The 20,831-nt window shown below is 42.6% G+C and overlaps 1 protein-coding gene across 1 annotated transcript in view; it reads left to right on the top strand.

The window, feature by feature from the left end:
- The window catches only part of LOC138358300 (uncharacterized), a 42,755-nt gene extending 28,262 nt beyond the window's left edge, over nucleotides 1-14,493 (top strand). Inside the window, exon 6 of the mRNA XM_069316154.1 lies at nucleotides 14,365-14,493. Coding sequence (XP_069172255.1) covers nucleotides 14,365-14,493 — 129 coding nt within the window. The remainder of the gene's footprint in view (nucleotides 1-14,364) is intronic.
- The last annotated feature ends 6,338 nt before the right edge of the window (nucleotides 14,494-20,831 follow it).

Raw genomic sequence — 20,831 nt, 5'->3', positions numbered from 1 at the left:
TGTGGAAGCAAACTCTATTCATAAGTTTAAAACTAGATATGATAGGGAAATAGGACCGGAGTCATTGCTGTAAACAACCGATGGCTCGAAAGGCGGGATCCAAGAGTCAATGATCGATCCTGCAGGCACAAATAGGTGAGTACATAAACATCCCCGACTAGTCCCTGAACTACGAGGTATGAGTTACAAGGAAAGTCTATATAAATTGAACCTCACGTCGCAGGAAGATGGAAGAGTTAGGGAAGACATGATTACCACCTACGTGCAGAATTCCCGCCGGAATTGATAGGATAGATAAAGACAGACTACTTAGCACGGGTGGTTCATGAACAAGGGGACACAGGTGGAAACTTGAGTACTCAAATGAGCCACAGAGACATTAGAAAGATTATTTTTTAGTGTCAGAGTAGTTAACAGGTGGAATGCATTAGACAGAGATGTGGTGGAGGCTGACTCCATACATAGTTTCAAATGTAGATATGATAGAGCCCAGTAGGCTCAGGAACCTGTACACCAATTGACTGACAGTTGAGAGGCGGGACCAATGAGTCAAAGCTCAACCCCACTTTGCTGAGTACACACACACACACCTGAGACACCTTTCCCCACACAAACCTGGCACCCCCTCTTTCACACACACCTGGCGCACCCCCACACACCTGCACCCCCCCCCCACCCCCCCCACACACACACACACACGTCACGTGAACTACAATTATACACACCCGGTCACCCTTCGCATGCCACATCAACTATAAGTAAATGATCCACCACCATGCCCCCCCCCTCTACACTCCCCACCTACACAGTAACACAAGCCCCGCCACCTACACAAACCCCGCCAGCTAGGATCTAACTCGTCCGCCACACGCCCACTCTGCCGCCCACGCCCACAGGACCGCAAGATCAACTAGGTCCTAGCACACGCCTCGTAATGCCTCAACTGGTCACGGTGTGTGTGTCAACTTTGATATTTCCAGAAAGCTTCCACATCACTTCCAGTGTGGATAAAGTCCTCGGACGCACTAGGTCACTGATCTTCCAGGAGCCACCTATGAGGATAAGGTCCTCGGCCCTGGCAGGTGGTCTCGCTAGTGTGATAACCATGTTGCAACCTTCACAACATCGGCAAGTCTATGTTATCCTCCATCCCGCTACTAAAGAGATGGTATATTTAATGAATGGCCCGAGAGAACAACTCACCCATCACGAGTTAGTCACATCACTCATCCTTGCCTCACAAGCCCTCCTCCTCCAGTGAACACGAATGCTTCACGCCTGTCATTCATTTGGTTAAGTATGAGGAACTAATATTTCTGTCACTCAGCTTCCGCCAGCACGAACGTACTTCACATGGGACTTGCTACCACCACACTTCACCTCTTACATTGTCGTCAACTGCTGGGTGTTGTGGTGGTGGTGCTGGTAGGGGAGCCCTGGTAGGGTTGTGAGGGCTGGGTGTTGTGGTGGTGGTGGTTGTGCTGGTAGGGGAGCCCTGGTAGGGTTGTGAGGGCTGGGTGTTGTGGTGGTGGTGGTTGTGGTGGTAGGGGAGCCCTGGTAGGGTTGTGAGGGCTGGGTGTTGTGGTGGTGGTGGTTGTGGTGGTAGGGGAGCCCTGGTAGGGTTGTGAGGGCTGGGTGTTGTGGTGGTGGTGGTGGTGGTGGTAGGGGAGCCCTGGTAGGGTTGTGAGGGCTGGGTGTTGTGGTGGTGGTGGTGGTGGTGGTAGGGGAGCCCTGGTAGGGTTGTGAGGGCTGGGTGTTGTGGTGGTGGTGGTGGTGGTGGTAGGGGAGCCCTGGTAGGGTTGTGAGGGCTGGGTGTTGTGGTGGTGGTGGTGGTGCTGGTAGGGGAGCCCTGGTAGGGTTGTGAGGGCTGGGTGTTGTGGTGGTGGTGGTGGTAGTAGGGCAGCCCTGGTAGGGTTGTGAGGGCTGGGTGTTGTATTGAGGTGGTAGGAGCACCACTGGTAAACAGTTCTACCTGACACGAAGGACCAGCATTAAGCGACCAGGACCTAGATTCACGAAGCTCCATGTATTTCTTCGTAAGTAGGTTTGCTACGAAGGTTCCTAAGTGCCCGCTAAGAACGCGCCAAAGAGCGATTCAAAGAAGTAAACTTACGAAGATTTCTAAGTAGTTCACTTAGGTCTCGCTAGATGTCACTAGGCTTTTAGTTTGGCCAATCAGAGAGAAGGTAACATTTTTCATCTTACAGCTGTAGCCAATCACGATGCTGCCATATCGGAGCTTATCCGTGACCACTTGCGACATATTTACGTCGAATTTTCTTATAAAATTAGTATATTTCGAAGTAAAACAATGTTTTTTCAACTTGTACAGTCAGCACCAACATTGTAGTATACAAATATGTTACATTTTTTGTTTACCTACGTAATTCTAAGAGATAGTGTATAGCTCCCCTTGTCGCTCCCAAGACTTGAGTAGCGATGGTATCTATTTACGTATTTATTTACCTAAATTTACCGAAGGGCCACTAACTATATAGTGGCCTCGACGAGGACAAAAAGCCAGGGGCTTGTTAAGTCCTGCCACTTGTCCTAATGATATTTTCTAGCTGGATTTTGGCAGGTACGGCTTCAGCGGGTAGGCGGTTCCATGGGTTTTACCCATCTGGGTAAAAAAAAATCTGTTTTCAGTCCTACTTGAGAGGACATACTCTCCAACACTATATCTGTGATTGGCCTGTTATCAGTGACTTCATACCAAATGGTATGAGGCACTTTAAGCTCTGTAATTACATCATACACTCAGGAATATTGGAAGATATTCTTGTGCTGCACCCAGATTTTACCAGTGGAGGCTAATAGATCAGCCTTAAGTATTTTGTTCTCTCCTAATTCCATGTATGACTGGCCATCCTGTGAGGTGAGGATGTTGGATGAGCTTGTAGCTGGTTTTTGATCTACACTGTATGATCCTTCATACAGAATAGGGAAGCAGCACATTGCTGTGTATACCTAAGCATGTTAAAAAAAATACATTGTTTGAGAGGAGTCTTGTAGAAACTAGTAAGACTAGTTATAATATAATGTTTCCATGATTCAGTGCTTACCTCTTGTGAAAATTGTGAAGTTATTGTTTAGTCAGAGTTGATTTGTTTTTGTATTGAGGCTGGTATTTTCTCCCCTGATTCCATGTATCACTAACCATCCTGTGAGATGGGAGTATTAGATGAACTTATAGCTAGTTTTTTTTTATCTACACTGTGTAATCTTCCATATAGAATAGGGTAGCAGCACATTGCTATGTATACCTAAGCTTCTTAATACAAAAATATCAGTAATAAAGATTTTAAATTATAGTTTGTGTTATTACCAATATTATCCTTATTAAATCATGTTAACCATGGATAATTAAGATCTCATGTTGATATGTAATACAGTATTCATATTTCTTTTGAATCATTCATTAAATTGTGCATTATGTCTCAATTTTTCACTTTTTTGGATATACTGTACTGTATACTGTAGTACAAAAAGATAGGATAATAATAAACCAGTAATATTTCTTTCATTATATTTTTATTTAAATAACTGCATCAATATTTTTACAGCTGACAGGATTTGTTTCTCACAGGTGCATTATTTGTTTAAAAAAATTAGGTTTATTGCTACACACAATGGTGCTCCATAGCCTTCCCAGCTTGGTGCCTTCGTTTGATAATTACTTGCTGATTGTTACACATCCAAATTGTGTAACAGGAAGAGGTCTTGGACACAAATTTGTTCCATGCTAAATGTAGAGGAATCAGCTGAGCATTCCTCAAATAAAATAGGCTGCCTCAGCTTATAAGGTAAATAAAATAAGTATTCTTCAAATAAGTAGTTGTCTCACCTCACTGCCTTACTGCTACATAGCCTTCCTGGCATGGTGCCTTCTTTTGATAATTACTTGTTCCACACCCAAATTGTATAACAGGAAGAGGTCTTGAACCCCTACTTCCCTCTCTCTTCTTTAATAGTCCATATAGTCATAATTATAAATTTAAGTATTCAATGAGAAGTTTTTACCCTAACCTAACATCATTTGTGCAGGATATTTTTCTTTTATGTCTCGCCCAGATTTAATTTAAAAATAAAACCAAACTAAATAAATTAGAAATGGGTATGTATAGCTAAGGTACACCCTTACTACTAGGTGAACAGAGGCATTTGGTGACAGTAAATGATCCCATCAGGCAGGGCTCATCACCTTCTCTCATATTTCATGTTCACCAGTGTTTATTTACTTAATAACTACTGGTATAATATCTTGCTATTATAAAACTAATTCTGCTATCATAAAAGACATATTTACTTCAAGTTTCAAGCAGAGAATGCATATATAACTAACACGAAGAACTCCTCTTCACGAGATTCGCCAACTAATAATCTTTTGTTATATTAAAATCGATCTCAGTGTTATGTAGTAGAGAAAAATTGAGTTATATCCAGTTTACGTAAAGCTACGAGTGCCCGACAGCACACTTAGATCCCGGACCAAACTTACGAAGATTGTTCGACTTAGTGTAGCTACCTGAATACCGACGTAGCCGCCACGAAGGCACTAAGAAGGAAAACATTCGTAACTAAGAAGAAAAATCTTCGTTAGTACCTTTGGGAATCTGGACCTAGATTCAGGAAGCTCTGTGTATTTCTTCGTAAGTGGGTTTGCTACGAAGGTTCCTAAGTGCGCCCTAAGAAGATGCTTAGGTGCTATTCAATAAGGTATACTTAGGAAGAAAAATTGTTGGTTCACCTGCGTGCCGATAGAGGTCACTACTGTGTTTCGTTTGGCCAATCAGAGAGCAGCAACATTCTTCATATTGAAGATTTAGCGCTGGCTTATCGCAGCTCTACTGCCTCCTATTTACGTCGAATTTTCTTATAAAATTAGTATATTTCGAAGTAAAACAATGTTTTTCAACTTCTACAGCCAGCACCGACATTGTAGTAAACAAATATGTTACATTTGTTGTTTACCTACGTAATTCTAAGAGATACTGTGTAGCTGTCCTTGTTGCTCGGAAGATGCGCTGACAATTATTGTATATATTTACTGAATTTACCCAAGGGCCACTAACTATCTAGTGACCTCGAAGAGGACAGAAAGCCGGCGGCTTGTTGAAGGGCCCGCCAATTGTCTTAATTACATTTTTTAGCTGGAATTTGGCATTTACGGCTTCAGCGGGTAGGCGGTTCCATGGGTTTATAGCCCTCTTGGTGGAAAAAACATCTGTTTTCAGTCCTACTTGAGAGAACATACTCTCCAACACTATATCTGTGATTGTCCTGTTATCAGTGACTTCATACCAAATGGTATGAGGTATTTTGAGCTCTGTAATTACTTCATACACTCAGGAATATTGGAAGATATTCTTGTGCTGCACCCAGATTTTGCCAGTGGAGGCTAATAGATCAGCATTAAGTATTTTGTTCTCTCCTAATTCCATGTATGACTGGCCATCCTGTGAGGTGAGCTTGTAGCTGGTTTTTGATCTACACTGTGTGGTCCTTTAGACAGAATAGGGAAGCAGCACATTGCTGTGTATACCTAAACATGTTTAAAAATACATTGTTTGAGAGGAGTTTTGTAGAAACTGGTAAGAGTAATTATAATATAATGTTTCCATGATTCAGTGCTTACCTCTTGTGAAAATTGCTTAGAGTTGTTTAGTCAGAGTTTATTTGTTTTTTGTATTGAGGCTGGTATTTTCTAAATTGATTCCATGTACAGTATGTCTAACCATCCTGTGAGATGGGAGTATTAGATAAACTTATAGCTAGTTTTTTATCTACACTGTGTAATATTCCATATAGAATAGGGTAGCAGCACATTGCTGTGTATACCTAATCTTCTTAATAAAAAAAATCAGTAATAAAGATTTTAAATTATAGTTTGTATTATTACAAATACAGTACTGTATTATCCTTATTAAATCATGTTGACCATGGATCATTAAGATCTCATGTTGATATGTAATACAAGTCATATTTCATTTGAACTGCTAATCCATGCTAATCATTCATTAAATTGTGTATTATGTCTCAATTTTTCACTTCCTTGGATATACTGTACAGTACAAAAAGATAGGATAAAAATAAACCAGTAATATTTCTTTCATTATATTTTTCATTTAAATAACTGCATCAATATTTTTACAGCTGACAGGATTTGTTTTACCATACAGGTGCATTATTTGTTAAAAAAAATTTGGTTTATTGTTACACACAATGGTGCTACATAGCCTTCCCAGCTTGGTGCCTTCTTTTAATACTTACTGATTAAAAAATAAATAATAAATACATTTTATTCAGGAAAAGTACATACAGTTGATTTACAAACATAATGTTGGATTTATAGACAGAGCTAGTACATACAATACCTAAAGCCACTAATACTCATAGCATTTCGGGCAAGGTGTGGGGGAAAAAACACAGACTAAAACTTAGTAATCGGGATTAGGTATAAATTGTGTTGAAAGAAGGAATAAAAAATACAAAAAGGGGGGTTAGCATAGCATAACTCAGCAATTGCACATGTTGGTGAACAGCGTTGTTTAAAAAATAGCAAGACATGGGTTGACATTTAGGAGGTAAGTTAGGTTACATGGAGTTAATTAGGCAGTACTTGGTTTAACTCTTAAACTGGTTGAGAGAGGTACAGCCTTTGACATGATTCGGGAGGTCATTCCACATTCTGGGTCCCTTGATTTGTAGAGCACTTCTAGTTTGGTTACACACAGCCAAATTGAGTAACAGGAAGAGGTCTTGGACACAAATTTGTTCCATGCTAAATGTAGAGGAATCAGCTGAGTATTCCTCAAATAAAATAAGTTGCCTCAGCTTATAAGGTAAATAAAATAAGCATTTCTCAAATAAGTAGCTGCCTCACCTCACTGCCTTACTGCTACATAGCCTTCCCGGCATGGTGCCTTCTTTTGATAATTACTTGTTCCACACCCAAATTGTATAACAGGAAGAGGTTTTGGACCCCTACTTCCCTCTCTCTTTTTTAATAATCTACAGTATATAGTCATAATTATAGCTTTAAGTATTCAATGAATAAAGTTTGTGACATTTTTACCCTTCTCCTTACCTAACATCATTTGTGCAGCATATTTTTATTTTATGTCTCACCCAGATTTAATTTCAAAATAAAACCAAACTAAATAAATTAGAAATGGGTATGTATAGCTAAGGTACACTCTTACTACTAGGTGAACAGGGGCATTTGGTGATAGTAAATGATCCCATCAGGCAGGGCTCATCACCTTCTCTCATATTTCATGTTCACCAGTGTTTATTTACTTAATAACTACTGGTATAATATCTTGCTATTATAAAACTAATTCTACTATCATCAAACACATATTTACTTCAAGTTTCAAGCAGAGAATGCATATATAACTAACACGAAGGATTCCTCTTCACTAGATTCACCAGCTATAATATTTTGGTCATGTTCCAATATCATAAATCGATCCCAGTGTTATGTAGTAGAGAAAAAATGACTTATATCCAGTTTACGTAAAGCTACGAGTGGTCGAAACCACACTTAAATCCCGGAATGAACTTACGAAGGTTTTTCCACTTAGGGTACCTACTTGAATACGGACCTAGCCGCCACGAAGGCGCTAAGAAGGAATTCGCTCTTAGCTAAGAGGAAAAACCTTCGTAAGTACCTTCCTGAATCCGGCCCCTGGCCTCAGGTGGTGCCAGGTGTGTGAGGGGGTGTGAGTGTGGAGAGCTGCACTGAAGGAGTAGTTACGGCGCAAGTGAGGGAAAGAAGGGCGCGAGTGAAGATTGTGGCTCAATTGGTAGGGTGGGAAGGACGCGGGGGGGGGGGGAGAGGGGGTCACGTCTCGTGTGGGTGGAGGGGTGTATATTGCTTATGATAGTATACGTCAGGAAGACTACTGATCCAACCCGTCCTCCTAATAGAGCGTCGCACTTTGACGTATACTCTAAGGCCAAAATCTGTCGTACTAGAAAATGGTAGCGGTCGCGAAATTGACATACTGTCCCGTTTTCTGTTTTGGATCCTCAGGTAGGTTAGGATAAGGGCACTTTAGTACGACAGCTTATTGACGTTGGGAAACCTTAGGAGGACGGACTGGTTAGAGGGGAGAGGGAGAGGTCAGACTGAACATTCTCCAGGTGGCTGGCGTCCAGGTGCGCTACAAGAAGCTCCGTCCAGCCTGATTGATCTCCCTCTGCTCCCTCCCTCCCTCCCTCTCTCTCCATATTGATTTATATTTGCAAGGATGTAGGTTTAATAGTTCGTATTTCCTGTCCATTAAGCAGCTGCAAACACAACCGTCTAGTGGCGGTGTGTGTGTGTGTAATTACTATTTACGTCTGCAGAATCGAGCTGTTAGCTCTTGGACCCCGCATTTCTAACCAATTTATTTTTCCTATATTAGGCTACAACATATATTTATTTCTAACAAATAGAAGCTATTTTATTTCTAACCCGTAGAATCTGTTTAACTCGATCATTCCCAGGTACCTATTCGCTGCTAGGTTAATTAACGGGCATCAGGGTGAAAGAAACTCTGCCTATTTGGTTCCGATTCGGCCAGGAAACGAACCCGGGCCCTTAGGATTTACGACTCCCGGCCGCTGTGTGTGTGTGAAGACTTACACAACACACGTGTCCACCACCACACTGTAAGACAGGAATATTAAGCGCGTTATTTTGTCCCATTCCTTGAACACTGACGTTATCCTCTGGGACCCATCTATTTCTCTCCCCCTCTCCTTCCATCTCTTTCCTCCCACTGTCAAGAACCTGTCCAAATCTAATAACACAACCTGTCTCTCTATAATCATATCCTGTCTCTTCGCCCAAGCTGGTCGCTGGCATCCATAACTCAATTTATTTCCACAAACAAGGTCGTTCTAAGGGCTTCAACGGCGTCCCCACACACCCTCTTCCCATCGGATAGTTGGCGTGTTAGAGGCTCCTACTGCCCTGGTGAATTGTTACCCTCTGTGGTATTGTGGTTGACAATTTATGATTGGTGTGGATCGCCTAATTGTTCAGCGCTCAAGTGGCAGCCCAGGTAAGGCTTCAAGTTTCAGTTTGGGCAGTGGTTTGGTGCCTCTGAAGTCCCTCCGTATTGTGGCAAGCCCGTGGGCCAGTCGGTAGCACACTTGTCTCTCATGCAGGAGGTCGCGTGTTCGAGGCTTCCAGTGCTAAAGTCAATGACCCCCTGGTGAATGAATTAAGACGTGTATAATATTTGATGTAGTGGATTGTAACCTCACAGAAATACAGGCGGGATCAAAGAGCCTAGCTTCGGCTTTTTTTCTCTCTCAACCCCTGTTAGCACACTTAAGCGAGTCAAGTGTTCCAATATACAATTTATACCTGTTACTTTATGTATGACCCTGTGTCGTAGGTCATACAAGACACACACACACACACACACACACACACATTTAGACAAACTGAATGAATGGTCCAACAAATGGCTCCTAAAGTTCAACCCGAGTAAATGTAAGGCAATGAAGCTAGGCGGTGGAAACAGGAGGCCAGACACAGGATACCGAATGAGATATGAAGTACTTCATGAAACGGACAGAGAGAAAGATCTAGGAGTTGATATCACACCAAACCTGTCTCCTGAAGCCCACATAAAAATAATAACATCTGCGGTGTATGCGAGGCTGGCTAACATCAGAACAGCTTTCAGGAACCTGTGTAAGGAATCATTTAGAAAATTGTATACCACGTATGCAAAGCCAATCCAGGAGTATGCGGCCCCAGCATGGAGCCCGAAGCTTGTCAAGCAGAAGACGAAGCTGGGAAAAGTTCAGAGGCATGCCACTAGGCTAGTCCCAAAACTAAGAGGCATGAGTTACGAAGAAAGGCTGCGTGAAATGCACCTCACGTCACTGGAAGACAAAAGAGTAAGGGAAGGCATGATCACTACCTACAAAATTCGCACAGGAATTGACAGGGTTGAAAAGGATAAACTGTTTAACACGGGTGGTACACGAACAAAGGGACACAGGTGGAAACTGAGTACCCAAATGAGCCACAGAGACGTTAGAAAGAACTTTTTCAGTATCAGAGTGGTTAACAGATGGAATGCATTAGGAAGTGATGTGGTGGAGGCTGACTCCATACACAGTTTCAAATGTAGATATAATAGAGCCCAGTAGGCTCAGGAATCTGTACACCAGTTGATTGACAGTTGAGAGGCGGGAACAAAGAGCCAGAGCTCCACCCCCGCAAGCACAACTAGGTGAGCACACACACGCTAGCCAAAGATCACTGGATTCAGACATCTTGTTATAAGGCTTCCCCTCTGAGGGGAGCAGCCAGTGTGAAGGGTGAGGGGCGGGCGTGACATACCAACACCCTACACACACTCGTACCTCGCTTCCCTCACACTCATCCTCTTCTCTCTCCCTCTCCTTCCTCTTCCTTCCCTTACACCTCCTCTCCATTATCCCCCTTTTCTTCTTCCATTTATCCCTCCTCTCTTTCTCCTTCTCTTCCCCATACTTGGTAGACAGTGGGAAAGACAAAGACAAAGTGAAAGAAATCAAAAACAGCGATCAAAAGGTATAAGGGAAGGGAACTATTAGGGGAAAAGGCCAAGCCATGCCGACTATATAACACTTGGAATGGGTCAGGATAAGGCTTTGGGATGGGCCGGGGGGGGGGGGGGAGGTAAGGCAAGTGAGGTGATCAGGCTACACGGAACAGAAAGAGGATACACAGAGAATGACAAGGAATTATGCAAAACAGGTTTATAGTAAAGTTTAAGAACCTGATCTGCCACTAGAGCTAAAAGCTCTAACAGAACTAACACCGCCACATCACAGAAATTTTAATAACACCAGAAAAAGAAAAATAGGAAATGGGTGTAATGAAAGCGGTAGGCTTCAAGCAACATATCAAATCGATTACTAAGTGTAACAAAACCTGTCTAACAAGCTTTAATAAAGTTTTACAACAAGTTGACAGAAAACACAAGAAAAAACAATAAGTGGGATAAGCAGACTGTATATTCCTCCATGGGTCAGAATGTGGAAGTAACGAGTGAAGTGCCCCAGAGGTCGGAACTAGACCAATCCAAGTCCACTGCGGGCTCACCATAGCCCGTGCTACTTGGAACTTTTTGTTCCAGGTAGCAAATCTTAAACAACAAACAACTGTCTTCCAGGGTGTGTCAACAACCTGACAGAGGACATTTGTTTCTTTTTCACATCAAAGCTTACAGGCGATGCAAAATTAATGAGACGAATCAAAATAGAAGGAACGTTAAAACCCTGCAAGGGGGCTTTTGAAGTTCCTTCTGCAGAACCTTGTATACCCAATATGTCAGACCAATTCTGGAGTATGCGGCTCCAGCATGGAGTCCGTATCAAGTCAAGCACAAGACGAAGTTAGAGAAAGTTGAGAATGTTGTTGTTTGAGATTTAGCTACTCAGAACGAAATGTTAATGTAGCACGGTTATAGTAAGCCCGTAAAAGTTGGGAAGTGTGCCACCATATTAGTACCAGGACCGAGAGGTATGAGCTACAAGGAAAGGCTACAGAAATTAAACCTCATGTCGCTAGAAGGCAAAATAATTAGTGGAGACATTATGACCACATACGAAATTATCAGTGGAATTAATAAGCTAGATATAGGCAAACAATTTAGCACGGATAGTACGCGCACTAAGGGACACAGGCGGAAACTGAGAACTTTAATTGAACCACAAAAACACTATAAAGAATTTGTTTAGTCAGTAGTTAATAAATAGAATGCATTACGAAAAGATGTGGTGGAGGCCGAATCCATACACTGATTCAAATGTTGATATGATAGAGCCCAGTAGGCTCAGGAACCTGTACACCAGTTGATTGACAGTTGAGAGGCGGGACCAACGAGCCGAAGCTCAACTCCACGAGAGCGCGCGCACACAACCCACCAACCATTCAGCTTTAAGACAAATACAATATGCATCAGGGCGAAGAACGGGCGGGAAATTAAATATTAAAGATGTGCCCTGGCCAGCCGCTCTCACTGACCGGACACTATCCCCGGCCGGCTGCTCTTCCTGGCCGGCTGCTCTCCCTGGCCGGCTGCTCTTCCTGGCCGGCTGCTCTTCCTGGCCGGACAGTCCCTGCAGGAATATCCATCGAGGGTTTGAAGTAAGTACTCTCGAACTATCTCGCTTTTCTCCAAACCTGAATATCATGTACTTGAAATACGCAACTAAAATAGCCTAGCGACGCGGATACGAAACACCTGAGCAACAGATGACCGACACGAAGAACCTGAAGTGTTTATAGCACCTGTTCTTCAGATGACCGACACGAAACACCTATGCTACGTATAACTAAACTGTTACAGTTAGACAGCCTCGCCCAAAAACTACTTCAGTCACCCCCTCTCCTCCCTTCCCCTCCGCCTCTCAGTACAAGCAAACTAAAAATTGTGACGCTGCAAACTTCCCCAAGCAGCTCCAAAATCTTTTTCTGCCAACACAGGAAGTCCTGCAGCTGCCTCTCACTTAACCTGAAGGGCCGGCATTGTTCCACGACTAATACGGTGGCCTCGCGACTGTGCAGTCAGCAAATCACCATTACTTTTTGTTGGAAATTGGGTACCCAACGATTGTGCCTGTCTCGGAGGGTATCAATGGTCTTTAATTCTTTTTTGTAAGTTAATGAGGCTGTCAGCGTTTTCCCAGTATGGAGTTCATGTAGTAGGTGGTAGCCTTTGTTGTATGGAGAATGTTGGGACATTGCAGCCTACGCAACCCTAAGAGTTTATTGGCACAGTTCGTTGGTGTTATTTTTCCTGTTACCTGTTCTTCAGAAGGTCAAGCTCCTGTTCTTCAGAGTTCAAGCACCTGGTCTTCAGAGGTCAGTCCCTCCATCACTCACCACATCCATGCTTCACTAATCCAACCTCATCCATATAAAGTTTTCGTAATACAAATTTCGGAATTTAATAATTTGTATTCTACCGTTAATTTGTTTATAGTGCGTGTCGGAAGCGTTTCTTTATATTGGTGTTCATCTTTGATCTGTCGTCTATAAATAGTCAGCAGAAGTCACATCGCTAATTACAAAGTGGACGGCTTTTAATGTCTCCCGATTTTAATTGTTTACGGCCGCACTACGCTGCCACGAATGTTAAAAACTAATATTTAAATTAAATTTCAAGTATTTTGTCCATTTTCACACGCGGTGACTACACAGTCTATATAGTTCATAAAACTGCCTGACGGGTAATGGTAAAGAAGAAATATAAATATACAGACCTTCCTCCAAGTCGTCGGGTGCCCCAACACGGACATATTATCGGCGTAGAATGTCAAATAATTTTTATTATTATCGAAACTATTGTTTGAGACTGTTCCAAATCACTTCCAGCTTGTAGTGTCAATATCCCAGCTCGTTTCCATAGACAATAGCCACTTAACACACACAACTGACTGCGTTATAACTTCTTGAACAGTGTGAATAGCGTAGTCCGCCGCTGTCACCTGGTAACACACAATGGCGCTCCCGCCGGTGTCAACTCTCCCGCAGTTGACAACGACGACGGCGCTAACAACGTTGTCTGTGCTCCTCCCTCGTTCCCTGCTTGGGCTTGTACATAATAATATACTTGTGACTGGTGACGTGCTTTTTATTATTCCTTGTCTGATGGAGGTGTGTGTGTGACACTAAACGTTTGCTCTCTTGCTGTGTTTCAACCTTATCTCGTTAAATGCTTTACCCACGTACTGCAAGTACAAATAATTGTCACGAAAAGTAAAACGCTTAACTACACGCAAAGTTATAATATCTAATCCGTTAAAATTTATGAATGCATCAATGAGGTCGGCCGCAGCTTGATCTAGTAAAGCCTTGTAGACGGGTTGGTATTAAACCCATCATCGTCTAAGCTTGCCTTGGGAGAGAGCGCTAAGCCATGACGACTATTGACACAGCCCATGGAAGGGATATGAGCACAAGGATTTAGGATAGGATAGAGGAAAAGAATGGTGGGCAACCACTTGGGAGGGTCGACGATTGAACGCCAACTTACAAGAAGCGAGGCCGTCGCACTGCTGTACATGACAAGTGCTTGGACTGAGGACAGCTTAGGTAATGAGCAGTTTGGCGGCTTGACTGTTTATATTTTGTTCCAAGCCTTAATAGGCTTCTGTGTGTACGTAGCAGCGAGATCTTGTTGATATTACTATTCAATGTCTATTGACAATTAGGCGTCTGCGTAATTTGAATATCACAAGTTATAAGTAATTCGGTGCAGGATTAATTGCAACTGAAGTAATTATTCTCTAATAAAATCGGCAGGTAAATGATACAAAAATAAATATGATATTAGTTACGCTCATTTATTTTGACAGACGAGACTTAGAACAAAGGCCGAGGTTATTAATAAACCTTTTTACCTTAATGAAAACTATGGAGATTTTTACCCTGATTGCAATTTTAATGAGTTAAAAGTTCACAAACATTTACAAAATGAAGCATGAGTGGGTTAAACGACTGCGACATGTTGACTGGCAATGCTGACTTATATGGTTTTCTAAAATGCTCTTAAAGTGGTTATGTCTGCTGGTTTTACCGTGTGAAGGTGTTGTCTCGCCTTTCTGTGGCTCATCTCTCTGTCTACCTAGTATATAGTCCTCTCGTATGTTGATGTTTATCTTAAACATTATCTTCGTCATTTTATTGTAATTTCCCGGAATATGTTTTGGCTGGATTATATCTCCTTTAAGTCTCATTTCTTCAAGTGTCATTAGGTTTAGTCTCCTCTGTCTCTCCCCGTAGCCTAGTCCCTTCTTTTGTGGTGTTCGGGAGGCAACTCTAGTTCAGGCCTGGCTCCACGCTGATCCTGCTTACTAAAGCAGGTGTGGGCAGCGTACTCTAGCATTGGTCCGAGGATGCATGCTGGTGCAACATACTGTGACACTGGTCGGGGGCTCCACGGTGGTGCTGCGTACTCTAGCATTAGTGGGAAGCGCCACACTGGTGTTGCATACTCAAGCACTGTTCTGACATACGCTGTATCATTTCGAATGCATTCTAGTCTAATTTATTAAAGTCGGCCAAGATATTCACCAGCTCAGCATACCATTTTCGTTGTCGGGGACAGGAAGCCTCTACTTAGACTTACCGAGCGCCTCACCCAGCCCTACTATTGAGCTTTCCCATGATATAGCCTAGTGGTGGTCGGGGAGGGCGGGAATATATGAACACTCGATACTTTTTATGAACAATCCCTTACAATATTGTCCTGAATGAGCGTTTATTCGCTGCTAATTAGAGGCAAAGCCGTCAGTGTTGATGTGGATCCATCATACAACACTTCATTCAGTTCAAACCATTCGTTCATCCCTACCATTCATACACAACACCTACGCTAGGTGGTGACCACTATGGTCAGTACTCGCATATACGTCATCCCCGTGTTTACAAACAACGCCGCACTCGAGGTCATTCATAATGGGATTAAAACCCCCTAAATTAAAATGCCAGATATATCGTCGTTTTAAGTGACAGATGAACACTTGCTTATAACCAGAGTCGAATCCTATTGAATTCTGGAACGGATATTCACCGATGGTTCATTGACTCAAGGATAACTGTGGATAGGAAAAATCCAATTGTTTACGACACCTTCCGAAGTAGATAATGAAGTACCTGTATGTGGTAAGCTCGGAACACACTGGATCAGTTCCCCTTAAATTACCCTGTTAAAGAAAACGAGAATAGACACTGGTGTATTTTAAACTTCATTGTATATCTGCTTTATTTAGTCTAAACTTGTATAGAATATTACTGGCACTATTGTATACAATATTACTGACACTATTGTATACAATATTACTGGCACAATTGTATACAATATTACTGGCACTATTGTATACAATATTACTGGCACTATTGTATACAATATTACTGGCACTATTGTATACAATATTACTGGCACAATTGTATAGAATATTACTGGCACTATTGTATACAATATTACTGGCACTATTGTATACAATATTACTGGCACTATTGTATACAATATTACTGGCACTATTGTTTACAATATTACTGGCACTATTGTATACAATATTACTGGCACTATTGTTTACAATATTACTGGTACTATTGTATAGAATATTACTGATACTATTGTATACAATATTACTGGCACTATTGTATACAATATTACTGGCACTATTGTATACAATATTACTGGCACTATTGTATACAATATTACTGGCACTATTGTTTACAATATTACTGGTACTATTGTATAGAATATTACTGATACTATTGTATACAATATTACTGGCACTATTGTATACAATATTACTGGCACTATTGTATAGAATATTACTGACACTATTGTATAGAATATTACTGACACTATTGTATACAATATTACTGGCACTATTGTATACAATATTACTGACACTATTGTATACAATATTACTGGCACTATTGTATACAATATTACTGACACTATTGTATACAATATTACTGACACTATTGTATACAATATTACTGACACTATTGTATACAATATTACTGACACTATTGTATACAATATTACTGACACTATTGTATACAATATTACTGACACTATTGTATACAATATTACTGGCACTTGTATACAATATTACTGACACTATTGTATACAATATTACTGGCACTATTGTTTACAATATTACTGGTACTATTGTATAGAATATTACTGATACTATTGTATACAATATTACTGACACTATTGTATACAATATTACTGACACTATTGTATACAATATTACTGACACTATTGTATACAATATTACTGGCACTATTGTATACAATATTACTGGCACTATTGTATACAATATTACTGACACTATTGTATACAATATTACTGGCACTTGTATACAATATTACTGACACTATTGTATACAATATTACTGACACTATTGTGTACAATATTACTGACACTATTGTATACAATATTACTGACACTATTGTATACAATATTACTGGCACTTGTATACAATATTACTGACACTATTGTATACAATATTACTGACACTATTGTGTACAATATTACTGACACTATTGTATACAATATTACTGACACTATTGTATACAATATTACTGGCACTTGTATACAATATTACTGACACTATTGTATACAATATTACTGACACTATTGTGTACAATATTCCCCGCCTCCACCAACCCGTCCTCACACTAGGCTGTTTACAGCAGCGGTCGTCCTCCCCAGACATTCATTAATGTTAACATACTGTGTATAAAAAACTGGTTAGTTCCCATATATAAATTAATATTATTATACATAAAAATTTTATGTATTAGAATTTAGCCTAACCTACGCCTAGGTTAGGCGTAGGATAGGGTAAGTGTTTAGGTTCTGTTGGCGATTATTTGTATTTGAAGTACGTGCGGTGAAGCATTTACAGAATTGTGGTTCGAACAGAGGACGTGAGCGAAGCACTTGTTCCGTAAGTGTTCGGACGTCATCAGTCGTGTGTGTAAACCGCTTTTCATTCATAAACAGGGGGGTTTGGCGGGTGGATTAACGAGCTTAGATCTTTGTATGCGAGGACGGGCTGCACCCTCACACCTGCCCAGTACCACCAAAATAACACGATCATCACCCCTCTTAATGTTCATTCCTTTGCTAAGCACATGGCTGTAAAAGTTTTAAATAGCGCGTGAGGGTAGAAATGTGGGACTGAATCGTGACGGTCCACCTTGTGAGGTGAGGCTACTCCCCCACCACTTGCCTGACAGGTGAGGTGAGTCTAAATGTGGACTCTCTCACTGTTGTTAGTGCAGGGGGAGGGGCTCTCTGGGTCAGGTGAAGATGACCTCTACACCCCGTCCTAGGTTATGTGTTGCGTGGGAGGGTTTCACTATCTCCAACTACCATGGAGGGTACTATACCAGCCTAACTACTTCCTCCATAATTGTTACCCTTACCAAGAACTCCACCACCACCACCACTAACACCACCACCACCATTACCACCACCACCACCACCACCATTACCACCACCACCACCACCACCACCACCACCACCACTATCACCACCAGAGGCATGAGGGCCAACAATGAGGATATGAGAACATGATAGGATGACAGGACAGGAGCTGAGATAGGACGGGACAGGAGCTGGGATAAGACACGATAGGAGCTGAGAAAGGAGAGAACAAGAGCTGGGATAGGAAGACGAAGTGAAGAATAGGCACCCAACGACTTTGATCATAGGGGAATTGAACCCTGAACTGCACATTACAAGTGACAAGTGACGAGGACACATTAAGAAAAGTCACTATCACAACTCTAAAGGAGAGACGAGAATTAGAAGGGGATATGATCCCCATATTCAAGATACCGAAGGCGAGTAAAGCAGAAATGTGAGAAAGTGAAAAAAGAAGACATAGGTGAAAGGAAACACTGGTACCCTGAACGGGCGATCAACAAGTGGAATGTCCTGAAAGAAGAAGTTGAGGAAGCCACCTCCATCCACAAAGCCAGATACGACAACGTATTTAATCGTCTCGAAAGTTAACTTATAACCCAACAGGTACAACAAGGCCGCCAGGCGAGGCGCCCCAAGAGCTACAGACCTCACTTAACCTGTAGTCGGTGGTAGGGGAGTGGGCATTAGGGAAGCACTTCCTGCCTGCCAGCGGCGGCCCGGTATTGTCTCAAGGGCTGGAGTATATTGACGTAGACGCCGTGTTTGTGTTCATCTCTAGAGTGTCGAGGAACGTGTGGGGGGTTCCACCTGTTATTGCTAGAGTCGGGTTACTGAGGGCGCGCACACTACACTCTCTCTCTCTCTCACACACGCAAATACCTGCATGCACGCGTTACCACGCATCTGGACGTTGGCAAAATACATACACACGCACGCGCACACACACACACACACACACACACACACACACACACACACACACACGTCGTCGTCTCTCCTTTTCCTCCCTGCCCTCAGCCGCCTGACAGGACTACTCGACGCCGCACCGAGCCCTCAGTGGGTCATCTCTCCGTTTCCTCCCTGTCCTCAGCCGCCTCACAGGCTTCACTCCACGCCGCACCGAGCCTCAGTGGGTCGTCTCGCCATTCTCTCTTGGTGCCACACCATGGATTTCAATTTCACACACACACACACACACACACACACACACACACACACACACACACACACACACACACACACACACACACACACACACACACACACACACACACGCACGCACACACGCACACAAGAGCAGGGGAGGAGGAGGAGGAGGTCTTCCAGGAGGTCTTCACATTAGAGCAAGGAGAAGTTCCAGAGATAAGAAAAGGAATAGTTAACGAGGCACTACTAGAAGAGTTTGAGATTACCAGCGGGGATGTAAGGAAGCTTTTGCTAGAGTTGGATGTGACAAAGGCTATAGGCCAAGATGGAATCACCTCTTGGATACTAAAGGAAGGAGCAGAAGCACTGTGCCTGCCACTCTCCAGGGGAGATCTCAGATTGGCGAGGCGTCACCACTGGAGTCCCGCAGGGGTCAGTCCTTGGGCCTATACTGTTTCTGATATATGTAAATGATCTCCCAGAGGGTATAGAATCGTTCCTCTCATTGTTTGCTGATGATGCAAAAATTATGAGGAGGATTAAAACCGAGGAAGATAGCATGAGGCTACAAGATGACCTAGACAAACTGAATGAATGATCCAACAAATGGGTACTAAAGTTCAACCCGAGTAAATGTAAGGTAATGAAACTAGGCGGTGGAAACAGGAGGCTAGATACAGGATACCGAATGGGAGATGAAGTATTTCATGAAACGGACAGAGAGAAAGATCTAGGAGTTGATATCACACCAAACCTGTCTCCTGAAGCCCACATAAAAAAGAATTTACATCTGCGGCATACGCGAGGTTGGCTAACATCAGAACATCCTTCAGGAACCTATGTAAGAAATCATTCAGAACCTTATATACCACATATGTAAGACCAATTCTAGAGTACGCGGCCCCAGCATGGAGCCCGTACCTTGTCAAGCACAAGACGAAGCTGGAAAAAAGTTCAGAGGTATGCCACTAGGCTAGTCCCAAAACTAAGAGGCATGAGTTACGAGGAAAGGTTGCGTGAAATGCACCTCACAACACTGGAAGACAGAAGAGTGTGGGGAGACATGATCACTACCCACAAAATTCGCAGAAGAATTTAGAGGGTTGATAAGAATAAACTGTTTAACAAGGGTGGTACGCCAACAAGGAGACAGGTGGAGACTGAGTACCCACATGAGCCACAGAGACGTTAGAAAGAACTTTTTCAGTGTCAGAGTAGTTAACAGGTGGAATGCATTAGGCAGTGATGTGGTGGAGGCTGACTCCATACACAGTTTCAAATGTAGATATGATAGAGCCCAGTAGGCTCAGGAATTTGTACACCAGTTGATTGACAGTTGAGAGGCGGGACCAGAGAGCCAGAGCTCAACCCCCGCAAGCACAACTAGGTGAGCGCACTGTAGATTGCAGTGGACTGCAAGCGGATTTGGACACTCCAGAAGTGGTTTGAGAAATGGCTGCTAGAATTTAACCCAGCCAAATGCAAAGTTATGAAGACTGGAACAGGAGTGGTCAGACCAGAATAACTCTACACCATGAAGAAAAAACTAATTCTTCCGTCAGAACAGGAGAAATACCTGGGAGTGGACATAACCCCAAATCCTATGCCAGAAGCCTACACCACAGTGCGTAAAACTGAGCCTTGGGGGCGTGTAACCCATGTTTCATTAGCAGCGGTGGCTGGCGCTCCCGTGCACTGCCGCCCTCTCCCACCTCC

The sequence above is a fragment of the Procambarus clarkii genome, chromosome 82 (assembly GCF_040958095.1).
Source record: "Procambarus clarkii isolate CNS0578487 chromosome 82, FALCON_Pclarkii_2.0, whole genome shotgun sequence".
Lineage (NCBI taxonomy): Eukaryota > Metazoa > Arthropoda > Malacostraca > Decapoda > Cambaridae > Procambarus > Procambarus clarkii.
The sequence above is the reverse complement of the archived record's forward strand: the minus strand, read 5'-3'. Positions and strand labels throughout refer to the sequence as shown.